The sequence below is a fragment of the Colossoma macropomum genome, unplaced genomic scaffold, assembly GCF_904425465.1.
Source record: "Colossoma macropomum unplaced genomic scaffold, Colossoma_macropomum, whole genome shotgun sequence".
In the NCBI taxonomy this organism is placed as follows: Eukaryota; Metazoa; Chordata; class Actinopteri; order Characiformes; family Serrasalmidae; genus Colossoma; species Colossoma macropomum.
In genome coordinates this window covers 43,917,287-43,939,112 of record NW_023494793.1, presented here as the reverse complement: position 1 = coordinate 43,939,112, position 21,826 = coordinate 43,917,287, and the positions used below count along the sequence as shown (strand labels likewise).

The 21,826-nt window shown below is 41.3% G+C and overlaps 1 protein-coding gene across 1 annotated transcript in view; it reads right to left on the bottom strand.

The window, feature by feature from the left end:
- Positions 1-141: 141 nt before the first annotated feature.
- Positions 142-21,826, bottom strand: part of atp2b3a (ATPase plasma membrane Ca2+ transporting 3a) — an 84,085-nt gene continuing 62,400 nt past the window's right edge. The window contains 9 exon segments of the mRNA XM_036579634.1: positions 142-1,678; positions 12,726-12,812; positions 14,395-14,577; positions 14,984-15,091; positions 15,921-16,132; positions 17,382-17,595; positions 17,711-17,902; positions 21,612-21,647; positions 21,649-21,719. Coding sequence (XP_036435527.1) covers positions 1,280-1,678; positions 12,726-12,812; positions 14,395-14,577; positions 14,984-15,091; positions 15,921-16,132; positions 17,382-17,595; positions 17,711-17,902; positions 21,612-21,647; positions 21,649-21,719 — 1,502 coding nt within the window. The 3' untranslated portion in view covers positions 142-1,279.

Below are 21,826 nucleotides of genomic sequence, written 5' to 3'. Positions count from 1 at the left end.
ATCTCTAATAGGCTATAAGTTTCTGACACTGTATGACACATTTTGTAAAGTGCATGTACTCTTTTTTATGTGATCTGTTAGCAGCCATGCAGACACACTTCAGTCTTGTGATTCTTAATCCAAAATAAAAGTGCACCATGATTATCCTGTAAAATATATTTGACTTTGAATCATGCTTTTCCAGTTAAAGACATCACAATGAACACAGTAATAATGGTGATACAGTGCGCTTCATGGAAAGCAAAGAATAATAAAATAGACTTTCTCTAAAACCGTCCCGCAAACATTTACACTGGTCCACACGTCTGTCCGCTGGGAGACCCGTCGGCGCGTGTCTCGTTACAGTCTCCTCCGGTTCCAGTCTTTATCCTTTACCGCCACTGTCAGCCAGTACTGTACCCAAAATGATCCCTAAGTGCAGTAGATCTAGGTTTATTTATATTACTAATATAAGCTTTCTTTATTGTTTTAATAGGACGTACACAACACACTCAAAGCACAGAGACGGAGAGAGAGAGAGCGAGAACAAAAGACCATGAGGACACATGAACAAAGACAGCAACACCAGCAAACAAACAACCAACAAACGAATAATACACACATACCAGTGGACATACGCACGTCATACACACAAACATCATGAATATATGAAGCTAATCAATAAAGCATCTGGAGTAACTGTCTTGGTAACTGCGGTAATTTCTGCAGAAGAACCACAATAATAATTGGAACAGTAATATTATCAATTAAAAGGCGGAATGAATTATGAATTATTATTATTATAATTATCATTATTATTATTATTACTATTACTATTTTTTACACGTATATGAAGTGCATTGTCTTTAAAATCAGTCAAAGCGAAGAGTCCATCAGTCTGTGGGCTCCTGTCCAGTGCAACATCGAAGCAAACCCGCCGGATAAAGGGGTCAGTCCAGCAAGGGTCATCGTCCACTCATTGCAGAGCAAAAGGAAAAGCTGTAAGTTTGGTCCGAAGCATTGGTTGGTCGGGGGGCGGGGCAAAGTTCAAGAAAACAACAACTTCTTACGCAGTACGTCAGTTTAATACTTGGACTTGGACTCATTTCTCTCTCTTTAATGAGACCCACGTCGCTGGGTCACCTTTGTCCACTACAGGCAGGTCAAAGCTGTGCACTGGAATGGGGGGGTGGGGCAGTTGAACGTCAGTAAGAGTTTAAAACGTCCATAAAAATCTCATTTCCTCTCCGTAATGGAATCCGAGGTCGGAGGCCAGGGTCCGAGGGACGGCCTTCCACCTCTATAGGCAGGTTTCGAAGCTGTGCAGTGGGCTGGGGGGTGCGGGGGCGGGGACGTGGACGGGGCGAGTCAGGTACACTCGGCTTTCGGCCGCGTTGTTGTTGCAGTTGAGCGTGACCGGAAGGCTCTGCTGTCGGGTGGGGTAGCGCGACCGCGGCGGCCGCTGAGGAGGCAGGGAGGACGGAGGAAGAGGAGCGTGACGAAGGTGGACGCGGACGTGGTTGTGGTTGGACCGCTCCGATTCGTCGTCCACGTCCGTCTCGTCGATCAGCGGGATGCTGTGGCCGGAGTCGGTGATGATGAATTCGGGATGGGCCTGGAAGTCGTGGATGGAGCTGCGGGATTCCGGCTTTTCCATGCCGTCGTACAGCGAGCTACGGAAGGCTTTCACCACCCGGATCTACGGGTCAACCGGGCAAACGGGAGGAAACCACGGGAGAGGAAAAACGAGGGGGGTCAGAGGGACAGAAAAGCGGAGACAAGTTTAGTTCTCCTGGCATCAACCCTAACCTGGCTGAGAAATTTTCCCAGGAATGACCTGGAGTTCAACCTGCTTTCACTCTCACATACTGCAGAACATTAATTAGGGTCCTCAGATAATTAAAAAACAACTTTCTGGAACACTTCAAAAGGTCAAAAGGTCATAGGCCTCCAGAATGGATACACTAATCAGCTCCCATGAGTGTTTTTTTAATGGTCCTAAATGGAGCTTCAGCCCAAAAATGTGCTACATGTGGTCTGTCAAAGCAGCCTTAGCCCCCCCCGGCGTCTCGCAGCACCGCCGCAGCCGCACAAACAAGGCTCGCTGGCCTGAGATTTCTGTCCTGCTGGCTTTGGCTGACTGTGTAAGGCACTTGGCAGTGACACTCGCGGAAAGAAACATACATCAGAGGTGTGACGATAAACAAAAACAACAAAACGACAAAGAACAAAGCGACGTTAAAGGGACGGCCTGATGGAAAAAAAAACAAAAAATAATTACTGTTGCCAGTTGAAACACGACATACAATCAGGGAAGACGACATGCATCAGAACGAGATACGAAATCAGAAGCATGTTCACACTTTTACATGAAACAAATAAACAAATAAACAGATCAACACAAACATTCGGAGCCTCTATTACAGTGTACTCAGTACACAACCGTAACCGGATCCACCACACGTACACATAAACACACACGTACACACACATTCTGTGCTCAGCAGAGAATGAGATATACATGAAACACTGAAACACAACGAACGACAAGAACGAGTACACAAAAAAAACAAAAATAAATACATGCATGTTATTCACATACTGTTGGAGAAACCCTGGACTGAACATTCTTTAAAGAACAGATTACATTGGTTAATGTTGGTATACTTTATTATTGGTTTAACATTCTTTTTTCTGACGGTTTCATTCATGATAGGCGTTTCTGGAGAGGATAAGAAAAATCCGCTTAAGCAACATTCACTCTCGGGATTCGCTCTTCAGTGCAATCGACAAGAAACGTTTACAGTTTGGACAAAAGAAAACTTACCCCTTCCACCCTCCTCAACACCCAAAGAGTGAGTTCATGGGCTCTATTTCCCATGAACCCAAGCGCAAACCTCCTCAAAGGGTGCACAGCCCTCCTTCATGCATGGCATGCAAGCACACATTCAAGAAGAGAAATCTTTAAGAAAAGAAATAAAAATAATAGTAATAATAACTCCATTCCTCAGAGTCCATTTCCGTCTTTTTTTGTTTTGTTTTGTTTGTTTCTGATCTCGTGTGTGAACAATGTGCTGCCTCGGATCTTCTTTCTTGAAAAGAAGAGCTTGTGTGAAAAGAGGAGCATGCACTTCCGGGTCCTCCGGCCGCCTGCATCCGCATGCACGGTGCACTCGCGCATACACACTCGCACACGGCAGTCTGGGTGACTTAAAGGCAACAGGATGAGAGAGAAGGAGCTCGACGTGGACAGACACACCACAGCAGTTCAAGCAGTTGATTTGTTTTTCCAAAGAGCCGCTGCTAAATACACTGAGACGTGTGCGGATTTGTCATTTTCAATCGTTTTCTCGGCACTGACGCTGTAAACGGTCCGAGTATAAGGCCCATAATAAAATGCATGAAGAGCAAAACAAACTAAAAAAAACATAAATAATAATCAGAATAAAAAGGATCCTCAGATTCAGACTGATTCCACACTGATATCATCTCTCAGGAGCTGAATGGAAAAACAGAACAGGAATTGTGTTTGAATAGCTCCGCCCAAACACAGTGTTCCAACCAATCACGGTACACAGGAGGGAGAGAGGGAGGGGCTTCAACTTAATAAGATAATAAGAAAAATCAGGCTTAAATTGAACCGACTCAGGCTCGTAGTTATCGCCAGCGATAACACGTCTAAACCCTGTTATTAAGAAGGTGGAGTCTATACAGCATCTTTAGGTGCAGCTTTAACTTAGACCTGCAGCAACATAACTGATTAAGCTTAAGTATTAGCTACAGTTAGCACTGACGCTACCTGATCTGCATCCTCTGCTTGATCTGCACCACCCATGCGCACCACTGTCATGCATCTTTTTACAACGTAATCATATTAGTGGATTGTCTCAGATGGTTTAACCCCTTAAAATCCCAGACTTATTGCATACTGAGGCTCATTATTCAGTACAGGGACTTCAAAGCAAACTGGCTCAGCTATTCTTAGGTTTTAGAAGTGTGTAATAAACCTTTGGGCCTGCTGTCCATTTAAAGGGTTAATACTGAAAGGACTATATTAGCAGTCTTATTCTATTCCTAGTCCGGAAGTCGGCAACCCAAATGTTAAGAAGAGCCATTTTGTCCTTTCAACAGAAATCAAACCACTTTGGGAGCCACAACATTTAATGTCCATTTTACCATCTTGGCTGTAAATCTGTCTCAGTATGAGTTAATGTACTAGTTCAGGCTAAAAATATAATATAAATGAAAACGCAGACTCACTTTGCTCTGCTTTAAGCTTTAGCTCAGCTATAGCTGCTTTTCTCGCATCTCCGGCAGGAAACTTTTTCGCTCAAAGTTTGATTTTTACGAGACTGAAGTCGCTTCTCATTTGCAGCTTCTTGTTCGAATTTTCTCATTCCACCTTAAACGGTGCCTGAGGCACCACAATGTAACTGCTGTGCTGTTTAAGGTGGAACAGGAAAATTCGAACAAGAAGTTGTTTTCCCCGTTTTGTACTATAATACTTTATACGAACAGTGTTTGCTATCCGGTGTGGTCCAGAGGAGGATGGGTTCCCCTTTTGAGTCTTGGTTCCTCTCAGTGTTTCTTCCTCTTGCTCTTAGGGAGTTTTTCCTTGCCACTGTCGCCATTGGCGACGCTCATGGGGGCTCGGACCTTTTTCTGTAAAGCTGCTTTGTGACAACACCTGTTATAAAAAGCGCTACATAAATAAACTTTGCTTGCTTGCTTTCGGATGAGAATCTGACTTCAGCCTCGCGGCTTTTTAGTGTTTGACAGTTTTTTGCTGCAGATTAAACGTATCAGCTGGAGTCCATTCATGTCCAAATTATTATTATTTTTTTTTGATGATTTTTCCTGTTTTGATGTCTTAAATCTCTCTCTTTGCTGTTTTCGTTAGCTACTAGCTAGGCGAGACTGTTGTCTGTGTTGCTATGGTGACCAGCAGTCTGTGCTGATCTTCAGGGTTAAAGGGGGAATTAGCAGTTCTACCTTAACTCCAGAGTTTAAGACCATTTATTGTTAAACTGTGTTGAACGATCAGCAGAGCTTTATTTTACTGTAAAGGAGGATTATTTTATTTTTACCTACAAATCTTATTCTGCTGTGGAGCCACAACAGGACAGTAAAAGAGCCGCATGTTGCCGACTCCTGTACTAGTCTAATATTACTCAGCATTAATGTTATGTCAATGTTATGTCTATTATCATTCTGGTTTGGCATGAGAGCCTGTCTGAGACTGAATCTCAAACGTCTCCTTACTCCCTATACAGTGGCTGCATAGGTCATAAAATCATGGCTTTGACATCAAACAATGCACTAAATGTCAGATATAATGGTGAGCAGCTTCGACTGAATATGAATGGCTTTTATTTGGACATTTAACGCACTGTGTGTGTGTAAAGAGCTTTATGTAATGATCTGTGTAGTGCACATTACACTCTTAAAAAAGATGGTGCTTCAACGGTTCTTTAGTAAAGAAAATGGTTCTATATAGAGCCATGAACACTCAAAGAACCCTTTGCATGATTAAAGGGTTCTTTGCATCATAAAATTGTTCTTCAGATCGATGGAGAATGTGCTGTAGATGGTATTATAAAGCAGCCAAAAGGGTTCTACTATTGTTACTTTGTCAAGCTTGTAACAATAGAAGAACCCTTTGGGTGCTATATGGATTATAGCACCCAAAAGGGCTGTTTCTTTTGGTCCATTCATCATGAAATGTACACATAGTGTAAAGGGCAACGATATATATATATATATATATATATATATATATATATATATATATATGTATATATATATTATGACTGTGCAACAACTGTACATTGGAATGGTACAAAACTGAGTGTATACTAATGTGTATATTGTGTATATGTGTATATATTTAGAGTATAATGTGTGTATCGTCACTGTCCAATGAAAAACAAGTATCTCCAAAATAGTAACTTTACAGGAGAAGGCAAAAACACTCTTACCTTTCAATGTAAGTCAATGTAAAGAGATTTTGTTCCAAGTGATTTTACAAAAGGTCCTATCTAGAACCATCTACAGCACATTCATGCACATTCTCCATCAATCTGAAGAAACTGTTTATGATGCAAAGAACCTTCAATCATGCAACGGGTTCTTTGAGTGTTCATGGCTCTAAATAGAACCATTTTCTTTACTAAAGAACCCTTGAAGCACCATCCTTTTTAAGAGTGTACATATGCAGTAGGGAGCCATTTGAGATTGAGCCAATACGTCGCCAGCTTTGCTCACACTGTTGTTATTCTAGTGCAAATACAGGCTAAGAATGCTACACAAAGCGAAGCGGCTCAGGTTGGTAATCAGACCTTAAAGCTCTGTTTTCACTGATGAACATGTAGGACAGCCGGGCGTCCCAGCAGAGTCGAGCGAATGAGGCTTTTTATTAGCGCTCAGCTACAGTTTTAATCTGCTGTAAAAAGCTTTTACGCATGCTGTACAGATCATGTTGAGCTGGTAAAAGTAAGATTCTCTGCGCATGCGTGACAGTGGTGGGCATGCATGGTGCAAATCAAGCAGGGCACGCAGATCAGCTTGCGACAAGCACTACTGAAGCAGCGCTCAAGTTAGCGAGCAAGCTACTGTAATGTTAGCTAGCATGTTGAGATTATTTGCTTTGGCTTTTCATTTTTAATGTTAATTTGATGAAAACTCACTTAATTAACACCAGTATGTGTGAGTTTCACATAAATCTGAATGCTTTGATAAGTGAATGATATCCAGCTAGCAAGCTAACTACCAGCGGCTACCCAGATAGCAGACAGTTTGGGGCCGATTCTGGCTTTCCTATGTGAGTGTTGGTTGACTACTGGGTAGATGTTCGGCATGTGGGTCAGAACAGGGCCAGATCCTGGACAGCTTCAAAACCGTTTTTCCATGTTTTTAGATTTATGGGACAATTCTGTTGTGAATGTTGTGGACCAGATTGTTGGGCCAGATTGGGACCAGATTTGGGCCATATCCTTTAGTACTACTCACTTTACAGTGTGTGGGCCAGATCTGGGCCGAGGACCCAGCTGTATACTGGGCCAGAACAAACCAAGAATGTGGCCCATCAGTGAACCAGACAAATTTTGCTAACTGGGTAGTTAGCCATGATGACGAATATTAAATATTTCTTGCTAATGCATGCAAAACATGATTTATGAGATTTTTTTAAGGGGGAAAATGCTAAAATAAGAGAATAAAGGAGATCAAATTTAATTTTAATGAATGTTTTTTTTCTTTTGCATTTGTAGTGGTGAAGATTTGACTGCTAGTACTCTGTTTTGTGATCTGTATAAGATAATAAAATGCTTCATTAAGATAATGTCTTTGGAGAGCGAAGGAGATACTGACTTAATACAGAATGATTTTTACAGAGTAAAACATTCTGTTTTGTCTCATATATACAAAGAATGTCACTGCTGTTGGAAGAAAACCTCATTTTTCAGTTTTTGACATAATTTGAAAATGCCTGTTGCTCTTTACATTGTGTGTAAATTTCATTAAGAATGGACCAAAAGAAATGGATCAAAATGGCTTGGCAAAAACTCTGGTTCCATTGACTTACATTAAAAGTAAAGTATGTTTTTCCTTCTCCTGTAAAGTTACCATTTTGGAGATAAGAGGTTTTCTTCTGACAACAGCGATAAACAGTATTTAAAAGAAGCTTCTGTTAAAGGAGCTAAAACTCTCCACTGACTTTAAATGTTACAGTAACTTTTTACATTTTCCATCAGTTTTGCAGAATTTTTAGTACAATCCAGCATCACAGCTTAGACAAATCTTTGAGCACTATTAGGAATTTACGCTATTTAATCTTGCACAACCAACCAAAACCGACAAACTGGGACAAACGTGACAAAACATAATAATGAAGGAAACGGTGAACAAATATACTGAGATATTTGTTCCGTGGAATGACGGGACAGAACAAGACAGAACGGACAAAATCCTGATATTAGAGAGAGAGAGAGAGAGAGAGAGAGAAAGAGAGAGAGAGAGAGAGAGCGAGAGAGAAGATCAGAGAAAAGAAACATTTATTTCCACTTTAGAAAAAGAAACTGAAGGAACTGAAAGGGAGCAAAGAAAGAGAACTACATCTGCAGTGACATGGACTAGATTAAGGCACAGGTCAGCCTGCCGCCACCTACTGGAACATTTTATCAGCGAGGTACAAATAAACAAATCCAAAATCAACCTTATGCAGCATTTTCCCACTACAACTTTACACTACAACTCTAGCATGCACTAAACGATCTTAATTCATTAGAAATGAATTGAAACAGTAAACAAGAAGGAAAAGATTGTTATGATCAGAAAAAAACAACTGGAGGTAATAAGAAAAGAAAGTTTTCATATCAGTTTACAACTCAGAGCCTGCAAGAGGAGAGAAAGATAGAAGCTCTTAACCCTTAGAAACCACTGAGTTATTGTCGGCGATAACAAAATCATGCTGTAATTTTATATACAATTTTTTCTGACGCGTAGCTTATTGGAACAAGAGGAGAAACTGTGGAAAGTGCAGATTCTAAATTTTATTACGATTTGAATTTGATGAGGTTATCCTTTAGATTTTTTCAATGTCCTTTTTGACATCAAATCAAACAGGAAGCTTAGACTCGAAACTGTCGTTACAGAATGTAAATCTGATGTCAGAATAATCTATTATGTAAATAACTGTTATTAATTAAATGATTATGTAATTTTATAAATATGTCGTTCACATATTTTTCTCGTTCGCCCCGTCTGTAATAGTGCAGGCTGAAGCCCAGCTGCAGTCAGCTGTACACTCTCAGAAATAAAGGTGCTAAACTGTCACTGGGTCAGTTCCCCTCTTGTCACTGGGGTGGAACCCTCAAGGCTCCATCTCAGTACCTTTAGTCAGGGAACATAACTGAACCATAATCCACTGAAATGATATGTTCTAAGCTGTACTGACTCCACACACCCCGTCTCGTCTCCAGGCTTTTATTTTACTGTTCTGTTTTAAAACATTCGGTTATGAAAAGGTACAAATATGAACTTTTCACCTGGAACAACTTATTTAAGGTTCACAATCAGACCTTAAAACCACTGTTGAACCTTTGAGGGAACATTTACACTGTTTGTACCTTGATGAACGAAAAATGTACCTGAACAGAACCTTTATTTCAGACAGTGTACGAGCTGTGATCGTAGCTTTCGTTCAAACACAGCTTTTAAACGTCTTTTAAAGCGAAACCTTCAGCTCCTTCAGCAGACGCCGCTGGACACTCGCAGTAGAACTATGGATAAATCAACGAGCAGCAAACTAACAAAAGCAGCAGCTGGTGGAGCTCCAGCTCCCCTTGAAATCCTCCACTGAAACAAGAACCCACGAACTGTACGAATGAGAGTGAGAGATACAATCACAGAGCTGAACCACTGACTATATATAAGATATACAGTATATGATATATACACTCAGCGACTGTATATAGACAGTTCTACCCAATCAGTTCAAACTGTGCTCCTATAGTAAAAACACAGTATTAAACAATAAAGATCTTAGATATTTACAATATATTATGTTATGATCTATTAAAACCCAAGATATAAATAGAAATAGTAGTAAGCTAAATATATACAAAATCATCATTTATAGGGTACTTTCTATTGGGAGCTGTCTGTCCCAAACCCTAACCCTTAAATTTACACTTAAATTTAAATTTTTTTGTATTTTTCCCCAGTTTTTTTTTAAAAGATATTTTTTGATTTCTGAAATGAAAGTGAAAATTAGAGATTTAGATTTATCATAAGTTTAATTTTTCAATAGATAAAAAATGACATCCCACATTTTCATGTGACTACCGAAACACAGTTTTAGTCTGTGGGCGGAGCCTTATTTTAGCCACACCCCTGCATTTTAGAGCAGGAAGTGAGGCTGCATCCCTGTCCCTCATGGCCACATGGTGAGCAGTTAGATCTCATTGTTTTGAAGTAAATGTGTCCCAAAGTCTGAAAATCAGTGTGGAACATTAAGAATCGTCAGATTTTCTGCAGTTCAGCACTTTTTAGTGTTTTAATGTAAAATATGATGATTTTCTGTGTGAACAGCTGTTCAAAGCTGTGTTTGCTGCTCATTAACTGCTTAGTTTCTGAGCTCAAAATGAGCCAAAATTGTCACTGAAACAGTCACTACTGAAACATCTGGTACAGTGTGGTAGAGTTATGATTGTTTTGGTAGAGACTAAATGGAATGTTCAACCATTAGTTTTAATAAAATAAGCATAATTAAGGTTTAGAGTCACTCAGAGCAAAAGATTTTAGTCTGAAGTCTAAGATCAGTTAAAAGACCGAAATGTGTTTCAGCTCTGACTCTGAACCAGCTCAGTGGAATCATCCACATGTTTATATGCAGTCATTGGTTGGAACTGTTGCTCTCACTCGACGTCGGCGATTAAAATTGGAAACTGAGTTCACTCTGTGGAAATGACGTGATTTTCATTTTTATGTTCAGATTCTGTGCTCACATGAGGAAAATCGAGTTGCTGAATGATTGAAAGTAATAAATACATTCTGACGAATGGGCTGTCGTGGGCTAGAGGTCAGGGAACCAGCCTTGTGTCCGGAAGGTCGCCAGTTCGATCCCCTGAGCAGTACGTGGCTGAAGTGCCCTTAGCAAGGCACCTAACCCTAACTGCTCCCTGGGTGCCATGGGTAGGGCTGCCCACTGCCCTCTAGTGTGTGTGTGTATGTCGGAGTTTCACTGCACGCATGGGTTGAATGCGGAGGTCATCTGTGTGCAAACACAGGTGGCCAGTGGTTCTGAATCCTATTCTATTCTAAATGGAAAACATCTTTCTAGTTTCTTATCAAATTTGATTTAAATGCGAATAATTACAATGCCATTAATCATGATTTTTCCGTTTGATAGCCCTAATGTAAATGCATATAAACAATTTTGAATGTATAACAAAAACGACAATAACTCCAGACTTCTAAAGGTTAAGAAATCCAAAAACAAAACCCCGAAAGTTAGAGCCAATGAGCATGCAACAGCAGAAAATGATGCATGTGCTCCTAAACAGGACAAAGAAAAGGTCAGCAGCGTTCTCGTCAGAACCATCATGGGCCTATACTCGTCAGTTTACAGCCGTCTCTGAGCTCACAGCACTCGTCTACGCGTCTCCGGCACCGGTTTTAAATTTGGTGAAGCGTTTCAGGAGAGTGGAAAACGAACCAGCAGCAGAAACAGTGGGAATGTAGTGTCTCTACATGACTGGAATGAAAGCGGCTCTTTCCATGACCGCGTCGTAATTACTGAATGGGTGAATGGGTGAGGGAGGGAGGAGAGAGAGACAGAATAGAGAGAGAGAGAATAAGGCTTTTAGAGAAATAAAGGCAGCTGAAAAAAAAATTGTAGAAGCAAAGCACAGAAATCCAGCCTGAGGATGATGAGGTAGTGAAGGAGGGACACGAGTGGAGACACAGCCAGTGGAAAAGCGTGAGCACGAACAGAAATGGACAGATAGAGAGAGAGAGAGAGTTCAGAGTTCACCCTGTTCAGTACTGCTTTAATCTGCTGCCTTGCTGACTAACCTCACGACTCAGGTGTGCAGAAGCTCAGACTTGGGCAGTTATGGGACAGAAGGAACAGTGTTACTTATTTAAGACAACTGTGTTCCATTAAATTTGCAGAAAAGGACAACAATCTGATTTTTGCAAACTTTCCTAGGCGACATCAACTCGTCCAATCACTGTCTGTGTTTACATGCAGATTTCTGCCAATCCGATTGAACACATTCCGATTACAGGTTAAGACTGAGGTTTTCATTCTCACTCTACTGAACAATCTGATGAAAATCTCTGTTTACATCCACACTACAAGTAATCCGATCCAAAACGACGTGCAAGCGTAGAGAACCGCTTAGTGTAGACGTTACCATGACAACCAGCATCACGTCCTCATATTTATATATTTTTTCACCTGTTTTATTTTTAACTGTGTTGTCTTCTTGATTTTATTATTGCTTGAGTCCCTCATTTCATTCCCTTACATTTCATTTACTGTCGTTCATGTTCTGGAAGGACAGTATGAATCTGAATCTGAAGTGAAGGCCGGAAAACTGCCGAGGTTAAACGCGCGTAGGACAAAGGGAGGAGGGACACTGCAGGTTGCTCTGGATAGCAGTATCTGCTGAGTGCCATACATATCAAAGGTGTTCTACATGAAGTCGACTTGTGAATGTGGCAAATATTCACTTCTTTAAAATAAAGTATTGCCCATAAACATCTTTGTCGGCTTCTTTTCTTTCAGAAAACTCGCATATCGCAAAGATTTCTGGGCTGGTTCTGCACCTGAAGGCCACATTTATGCCGACTCGATCCCTTTTCCCTCTGAAAAACTTTACCCAAGCTTATGCAGTAATGGAACAGCCCCCTCAAGGGAGTCAGGGATTCTCCCTTAAGGGGAAAGGGCTAGTGGACAAGTGCAAGTTGAAAACAGCACTGAAGCGGGGGGGCTAGTCTCTCTCTCTTTTGCTCTCTCTCTCTCACATTGAGCAGCCGAATCACAATCTGAAGGCAGGTAATGATGCTCGTGTCTGTTTGTGTGTGACTGTGAGTGTGTACGTGTGTGTGGGCTAGACATCTTCGTTGCGTGAGTGTAGCGGCTCTGTGCCGTTTAGCGTATTTTGGAACTCACTCCCGGGGGCACCAGTTGCATTGGCAGGAGATAGAACTAGGTGTGTGGGACTAGAAATATTGGTTACGTCATGGAGCTGGCTCAGCACGGACGAGCGGCGCCTCACTGCACCCTGAAACGAACCACTTCTCTTGAAGGTGCTCACTACCTCCATCTGCAGGAGAGAGAGAGAAGCACATCACACACAAATGCTTAAATGAGAACAGTGGAAATGAGCGGGACGACATCATGAAAACACGTGAAGAGGCTCGTCTGAGTGGGGAATGTGTGGATGCGGATTTACTTGCAAGTCTTTAAAGGGCCCATAATCGTTGTGTGTCATTGTACTTTCTGTTTTTCCCCAACGTATGATGTCTATGTGGTTTTGTGTCACAATTCATATTTATATGACCATTTTACAGTCTCTCTGTATTCCTCAGGAGCAGGGTTTTGCTACTGTGCCTTTAAAACATATGTAAATATGTAAATATATGTGTAAATTCTCTGTTCTGATTGGCTGTCCTGTATTGTGTCTCTTACTAAAAGCAGTCCGCAAGAGCAGCACTCTACATGACTTCAACGGTTTGGTTAAACTGCTGTAGGCTGGATGGGAGGGGCTAAACTGCTGTAAGCTGAATGGGAGGGGCTAAACTGCTGTAGGCTGAATGGGCGGGGCTAAACTGCTGTTGGCTGAATGGGTAGGACTAAACTGTTTTAGGGTGAGTGGGCGGGCCGAAACTGCTGTAGGCTTAATAGGTGAGACTAAACTGCTGTTGGCTGAATGGGTGGGGCTAAACTGCTGTAGGCTGAACGGGCGTGGCTAAACTGTTTTAGGGTGAATGGGCGGGGATTAAATTGCTGATCGCTGAATGGGTGGGGCTAAACTGTTTTTGGGTGAGTGGGCAGGGATTAAACTGCTGTAGACTGAATGGATGGGGTTAAGCTGCTGTAGGCTGAATGGGCGGGGCTAAACTGCTTTAAGGTGAATGGGTGTGGCTAAACTGTTGCAGGCTGAATGGGTGGGGCTAAACTGCTGTAGGCTGAATGGTGGAGCTAAAGTGCTGCAGGCTGAATGGGTGGTCATATGGAAATATGTGTGACATCACAACCATAAGAAATTCAAACAGGCTGTTTTTGTAGCTTGATTCTCATATATGGGCCGTATGGAGTGGGGAGTGAATGTAGAAACTTTTTTGAAAATAAATAAGCAAAAATGAGTTTTTTAAAGATATGGGCCCTTTAAAGAAATCATATTTTTCAAAGAGTGAGCTTTTGCAGGTGAAGCAGCAGTCTCATAACCCGACAATAATAATAATAATAATAATAGTAATAATAATAATAAGCAGGAGAATAAGTATTATTAAAGCAAAAATAGCAGTGATGAGAATAGTTACCGGCACACGACACACCCAGAGTCAAAAAGAAAAAAAAGGAGAGAAATAAACAGAGATGGACAGTTGAACGAGCAGAGAGAAGAAAGAGAGAATTTACAACATAAACAAATAAGATATACAAGCGATATTAGAGAGTTAATATCAGTTTGAGTAAAGAAGAAAGAAGGAAAAGAAACACAAACGTCTGTAACTGAGATTCAGGCAAAATTAAGGTAAATTCTTAGGCACAGATTTAACAGGTAAGCAACACTGTAAATACATCTATCATAAAATATGGCTGGAAATATTAAAGTCTGCACTGAAACCGTGTAAAAGAAGGAGAGTTAGAGACGGACGGAGAGAACGAGTAAAGCCTGAGTTTACCTGAGTTTGGATGCGGTTGAGTCCTCTGAACCACAGGATCTGTCCCCGTCTCAGTTCTCGCTCTGCGTGGTCGATTTCCTCCTCGTCCTCCGCCAAGTCTTCATCCATGATGTCATCGGGCGCAGGCCCGTGCCCTGCCTCCTTCAGACACTTCAGCTGGCTGGTTGGCACTGAAGAGATCAGCTACACGCAAAGACAAACACAAAAAAATCAACAAACATGATAAATGATTTATTTATTTACTTCATTTAATTTTAATTAAAGTTATGCTAATTTTCAGCTATAATCTGTGATGATATGAGCGAGAAATAAACAAATGGCTGAATGGGCGGAGCTAAACTGCTGTAGGCTGAATGGGTGGGACTAAACTGCAGTAGGCTGAATGGGTGTAGCTAAACTGCTGTAGGCTGAATGGGCGGAGCTGAACTGCTGTAGACTAAATGGGCGGAGCTGACCTGCTGTAGGCCGAATGGTGAGGCTAAACTGCTGTAGGCTGAATGGGTGGAGCTAAACTGTATATATATATATATATATATATATATATATATATATATATATATATATATATATATATAAGATGGTATATTACCTGACCCCAGAGCAGCTCTCCAACTCCAACAAACAGACACCAGAGCCACTGCTCCATGTTCAGCGGCGCACAGCTAAACGGCTTCCCTCCAAACTGTACAATCACTATCTGTAAACACACACATACATCATCACAGAAAGGTTAAAGCAATAGATTAATAAAAAATCAAATGGAGTCAATCAGCCAAGACATGTTTGGTGTCTGAACTTTGCTTCCTTATTATGATGCTGGAGCTACGAGGCTAAGGAAGATAATATGTAAGCTTATTAGCATTAGCTAACTAACATCATGCTTGCTAGCTGAACACCAAAATCATTATACACTCACCTTAAACCGTGAGGGTCTTACCCATATGGAAAAAATGTATTTGTTAAATATCTATTTTAAAATGCATTTATCAGTATTAGTTATTATCTGTGTTCAGTTGAGTGTAATGAAGGTTCCAGATGTAACTAAACGTTCTTCTGTGATCTGCACTGTACTTTTCATACATTTTCAAATGGATCTGATAAACACATTTACATATGTTTATTTTTATATGTGTCATATTTCCCCATACGTTTTAAAATACATGCATTTTAAAAGATATTTAATTAATATGGCAAAATATTCTGAAATACATTTTAGTGTTTGGAAAGGATTGCAGTGTATTTGATATGTATTTTAAAATATATGTCCGTATTTCTTTCATATGGGCAGTGAGACTTGATTGTGTGGTTTCTGACACTGTATGATACACTGTTATCTATAAACATGGACTGAAGTACATTAGGATACAGAAGCACAGAATCGGCCGTCTTGAAGCCTGGATTTTGTCTGTACTTTCATGCAGACAAACTGATGATTGATTTTACAGCATGATTTGACTTTTTCCCTAAATATACATCAGAAAACATGAATTAAAATATGAAATAGGCTAAATGGAGCTGAGATGTACCTGTATGGCGAATGTCCCGAGCACGATGGTGCAGAAGATGGGGTTTGAGAAAATCCCGTCAAAGACGTTCCTCTCTCCGTGGATCTTGCGTGCGTTTATTTCGTTGAAGAGCTGCATGAGGACGAAGGTGTTGAAGATGATAGTGTAGTGTTCAGACGGAGGGGCATGCAGGGGAGCGTCCCGGCCGCTGTCTATATCGAATATCCTCTCACCTGATGAGGACAGACACAGATCAGGAGGATTAATTGTCTTACATTAATCAGCATCACCGTGTGCTCTACTGTTTAAAAGTCTAGAATCACTGTATTCAGTAATGTAAAACCCACGTTGTTGCAGATAAATGAACAAAATGATTCTGATGTGATGCTCGTAGTTTTAGGACTGGAGCTACGAGGCTAAGGTGGCCAACAAGTACTGGAAGCTTATACTCGCGCAAACGGCATGTCTACATCAGCACAATTTTCCCTATAGAAATGGACTAAACTCAGCCCTCGAGTCGGCTGCTAATACACCCAGGCTAACTGATAGCAATCCACCTGTAGTAGAAATACACCACTGACATATGGAGCAGTGGGATACACCTGTTTCCACGGTTACGCTACCCCCATTTCCATGGTTACGCTACAACTATTTCCATGGTTACACTATACTCATTTCCATGGTTACTCTACAACTATTTCCATGGTTACACTACACCCATTTCCATGGTTACACTACACCCATTTCCATGGTTACACTACACTCATTTCTATGATTACACTACACCCATTTCCATGGTTGCACTAAACCATTTCCATGTCTACACTACACCCGTTGCCAAGATTACAGTACACCCGTTTCCATGGTTACACTAAACAATTTCCATGGTTACGCTACACTCATTTCCATGATTACACTACAACCACTTCCATTTTGACACTACACCTATTTCCATGGTTATGCTACACCCGTTCCCATGGTTACATTCTACCCACTTCTGTTGATACACTAAAGCAAACATTTGTAAGAACACACACACTATTACAGCCTGACTGCTATTACAGCCTGAATGCTATTACAGCCTGACTGCTATTACAGCCTGACTGCTATTACAGCCTGACTGCTATTACAGCCTGACTGCTATTACAGCCTGAATGCTATTACAGCCTGACTGCTATTACAGCCTGACTGCTATTACAGCCTGACTGCTATTACAGCCTGAATGCTATTACAGCCTGAATGCTATTACAGCCTGAATGCTATTACAGCCTGACTGCTATTACAGCCTGACTGCTATTACAGCCTGAATGCTATTACAGCCTGACTGCTATTACAGCCTGACTGCTATTACAGCCTGACTGCTATTACAGTGAAGATAAAGAGGCAAACAAATTAGTTAGTGATATTCAGAAGTATCTGGCAGAAAAAGAAGAAATCATATTTCATGTTCATTTCATTTGCGTTTAACTGTGAGCTTCATACCAACGAAGAGCAGTGTGAAGATGATGATGAGCTGGTACACCCCGTGGCCCAGGATGTTCTTCATCATGGTTCTGGAGATCAGCGGGTTATTTCGGCCGTACGGTTTTCGCAGCAACAGAGCTTCAGTGGGCGGCTCGGTGGCCAGAGCCAGAGACGCAAACGTGTCCATAATGAGATTCACCCATAACATCTGCACCGCCTTCAGAGGAGAGTCCTACACACACACACACACACACACACGAGAAGAGTGGGGGGGGGGTATGATAACAGACAGCTCTGCCAAAAGAAGCAGAGAAAATGATGAAATGTTCCGGCAGAGTAAACTGTACCTGAGTAATGCAGGCGCCAGTAAAGGCCACTATAACGGCCACCACGTTAACAGTGAGCTGGAACTGCAGGAATTTGGAGATGCTGTCGTAAACATTACGGCCCCACATCACCGCCTTCACTATGCTGGTGAAGTTATCGTCCGTCAGGATGATGTCGGACGCTTCCTTCGCCACGTCTGTGCCGGCGATGCCCTGAGCGCAGCACACACAGTGTTACACATCATCACTGCTGGGACACAGCTTCTTCTTTTTTGGACATTTGAAACCCTCAGCTGAGCTTTACATTGTCTCAAACTTTCGTGATGAGTGGACCGACAGAAATGGTCTAAAATTACTTAGAATAAATAATTTCTCTATTAATGTCCATTAAAATTAAGGAATGTTTTTCCTTCTCCTGTAAAGTTACTGTTTTAGGACAAAAACTGTGACGAAATATTACATTTTAGGTTGATACCACACATTGATGCAAATTTTAGAGGGGAGTGGTGGAGACGACTGTTTGAAATTATACAAAAGTACCAGTGATTTCCTTTGGAAAAGGGAATATTATATAAAGCAGTTGGCAGTCGAACAACTCTGGGAACGAGAGCTTTCCTGTACTGGTCCTTCCTTGGATTGGAACACTATATGGGCTAAGAAGTCAGTCCTCTAAAAATCTGGCATATCAGTATCCATTATAAAATAATTCATAGAGCATATGCATCACCTTACAGGAGATATCAAATGAAACGTATTTCTAGTTATACCTGTCATATTTGAAACTCTGCGTCTGGTACATTTATGCATGTGTTCCGGGAGTGTTCTAACGTAGCAGATATATGGGCCTCTACAGTAGATATTGGTGCTGTCGGAGAAAAACCTCGTATCTGCATTTTTGTCATTTTTCAGTTTTTTACATAATTTGGAAATGCCCAAATTACCCTTTACATTGTGTGTAAATTTCATGATGAATGGACCAAAAGAAGCCGCCCAAAACGACTTGGAAAAAACTCTGGTTCCATTTACATTAAAAATAAAGTATGTTGTTTCCACCTCCTGCAAAGTTACCATTTTGGAGATACGAAGTTTTGTGCTGACAGCAGCGATATAGTATCTAAAGCACTTGATCTCAGTATTCCACTGTCACCACAGTAATGTCTTTTAAATGACGACTCAACCCTTTAGCTTTCTTCAATTCAGCGAAGGATGGTGATGGCAGGTTTTACAGCTATCAAGAAACTTCTAAAGTCTTCCAATTTTGGTTCACCACGCAGCTTTCAGCTATGGAATTCTGGATATCTAGTTTTCAAATTATAGTTCAGATGGAATCTCTTACAGCAAAGCTTAACGAGGCAAAACAGTCAACAATAAGAAACTGGGAGACTTTATACGACTCTATTCAAGAACTTTAGTTTCCAGTTAAAGTATGTTTGCAACTGGATACTGGACTTCTTGACGAGCAGACCTCAGGTGGTGAAAGTTGGTAACGGCTTCTCTTCCACACTGACTCTGAGCACAGGGGCTCCCCAGGGATGTGTGCTCAGCCCCCTCCTGTACTCCCTGTATACACATGACTGTGTAGCCAAACACACGTCTAACATCATCTTCAGGTTTGCTGATGACACCACCATCCTAGACCTCATCACTGATGGAGATAAAACAGCCTACAGAGACGAGGTCAGCGCTCTGTCAGAGTGGAGCCATGACAGCAACCTCTGTCTCAACATCAGCAAAACAAAGGAGATGATCATGGACTACAGGAAGCGGCAGAGGGGTGGTCACTCTCCCCTGTTCATCAATGGAGCCGAAGTGGAGAGAGTCAGCAGTGTGAAGTTCCTCGGTGTTCACCTCACTGATGACCTCACCTGGTCCCTCCACACTAACACTATCGTGAGATCTGCCCGTCAGCGTCTCTTCTTCCTGCGCAGACTCAGGAAGTTTGGTCTGCCTCCTCAGATCCTCACCAACTTCTACAGATGCACCATAGAGAGCATCCTCACAGGCTGCATCACTGTCTGGTACAGCAGCTGCACCGCCTGTGACCGCAAGGCCCTTAAAGGAGTGGTGAGGATGGCAGAAGCCATCAGAGGCAACAGACTACCAGCCTTACAGGACGTCTACCAGTCTCGCTGCCTCAGGAAGACCAAAAAGATCCGGTCAGACAGCGTCACCCAGCACACGGCCTGTTCACCATCCTGCCATCAGGCAGGAGATTTCGTAGCATTCAGGCTAGGACAACCCGGCTAATGAACAGTTTCTACCCACAGGCTGTCAGACATCTGAACAAGCTGTGAAGCTGTGGGTCCTTCACCAACTACCATCTCACTCAGTCACTCTGTCAGCATTATTATTACATCATATCATCTCTGCTATGGACAATAACACCTTAACACTAAGCCACTTTAAGAACAATAACAGTCACTTAGTCACTTTAAAATGTATATTGCCTGTATATTTGTGTACATTTCTCTATATTTGTGTATATTTTTATCTGTATGTTCTCTATATTTTGTGTATATTTAATATATATATCAGTTTGTTTTTCTTGTAATTTTATTTTTACTTATTTACTTTCTGTAGAGTGTTTGTCCGAGCCTCACCACAAGCATTTCAACGCATAAATGTCCTGACATGTTGTGCAAATGACAAATAAACTTGAAACTTGTAATGTTGTTCAGTTGTGTAGTTGTTTATGTATTGTCTTTGTTTTTGATTTGTGTGTATTCCTAAAAATGTATGTCATCGTCCTGCCTTCCACTCCCCCTTACCACCGCTTTTTCTTTCCCCACACAAAGAAAAATGCAATAAAAAGTTGATCATAAAAAAATAATATCATTTGTTTCTGTGTTTTAATGGTGGCATTAAAGCTACTCGTACTTTGTTTATGCAGTGCTGTGCACGTAATCTGCAACTTCTGTGTGGTGGTGCTGTATGTAGGTTACAGCCTCTCAATGTTGCCTCCCTCCAATCTGCAGCCCTGATATTACACACACACTGTAAATCAGAACAGGGGAATCTGGGAATTTGGGAATAAAGAGCCATATCCTCCTACATTTTACTCACTTATAACATGTGAACCTTATGTACCAAAAAATAACATAATTCATTTCAACATTGTTTCCAACCTGTCTTTATTATTTAACCTCCCTTATAATTAAACAAGCAGTGCCTTTAAGACTGACGTTATGCAAATGAGCTCTGTTCTGACAGGCTGTCCTGTATTGTGCCTCATTTGAAAAGCATCCAGAGCTGAAACACACCTTCTAAATTCATCATGACCTGACAAGGCTGTGGACTGAATAGGTGGACCTGCATAAATTAGTTGGTTCTTGTGACATCACAAAAACTGTGAATTAAAACCTGCTGTTTTTACAAGTTTTGGTGCTCCTGGTCAAATTCCATGCTGTTGTTGATTTTCTAAGTGAAAATAAGTCCTCACACTAACACAAATCCTCACACTTCTGAACGTTTTTATACAAAATTACTGTTTATTTACCCAATTTGACATATTGGGGTAGAAATAAAACATAAAACACAGAAAAATACATAAAATACATAAAAACATTGGTTAATTATGGTTATGGTTACATTTTTTCCCTTTTTTAGCATATAAATAGAAATTGTACACTAAAATCTGCAGGAAAATGCCATTATTGAAGTGTATTCTCTGGGGGGGGCATGGGGGGGTTAACTTATTTCCACTTAGAAATCAACCAAACATGCAATTTGACCAGGGTGTCATAGCTTCCAGATATGGACCGCATGGACTGGGAAGTGAACATTTGTTTTGCATCATTAACCCTGTTTATGTATTGTTTTTAACTCCTTTATGTCAGAGCTAGTGGGAGAATTTTGTGTTTCTATGATACGGCCCTTTAAAGCGGAGCAGTAAGCCTGAGCAGCAGTGTGAGGTGGTCCTCACCATGGCGAATCCCACGTCAGCTTTCTTCAGCGCAGGGACCATCATTAGTGCCGTCCCCGGTCACCGCAACCACCTGCCTCTGCTCACATATGGTGCTGTCTATGATCCCTGAACACACACACACACACACACACACACACACACACACACACACACACACTCATCTTAATGTACATGCAGTGAAAACACAACTAAACACAGTCAGTATGTTTATG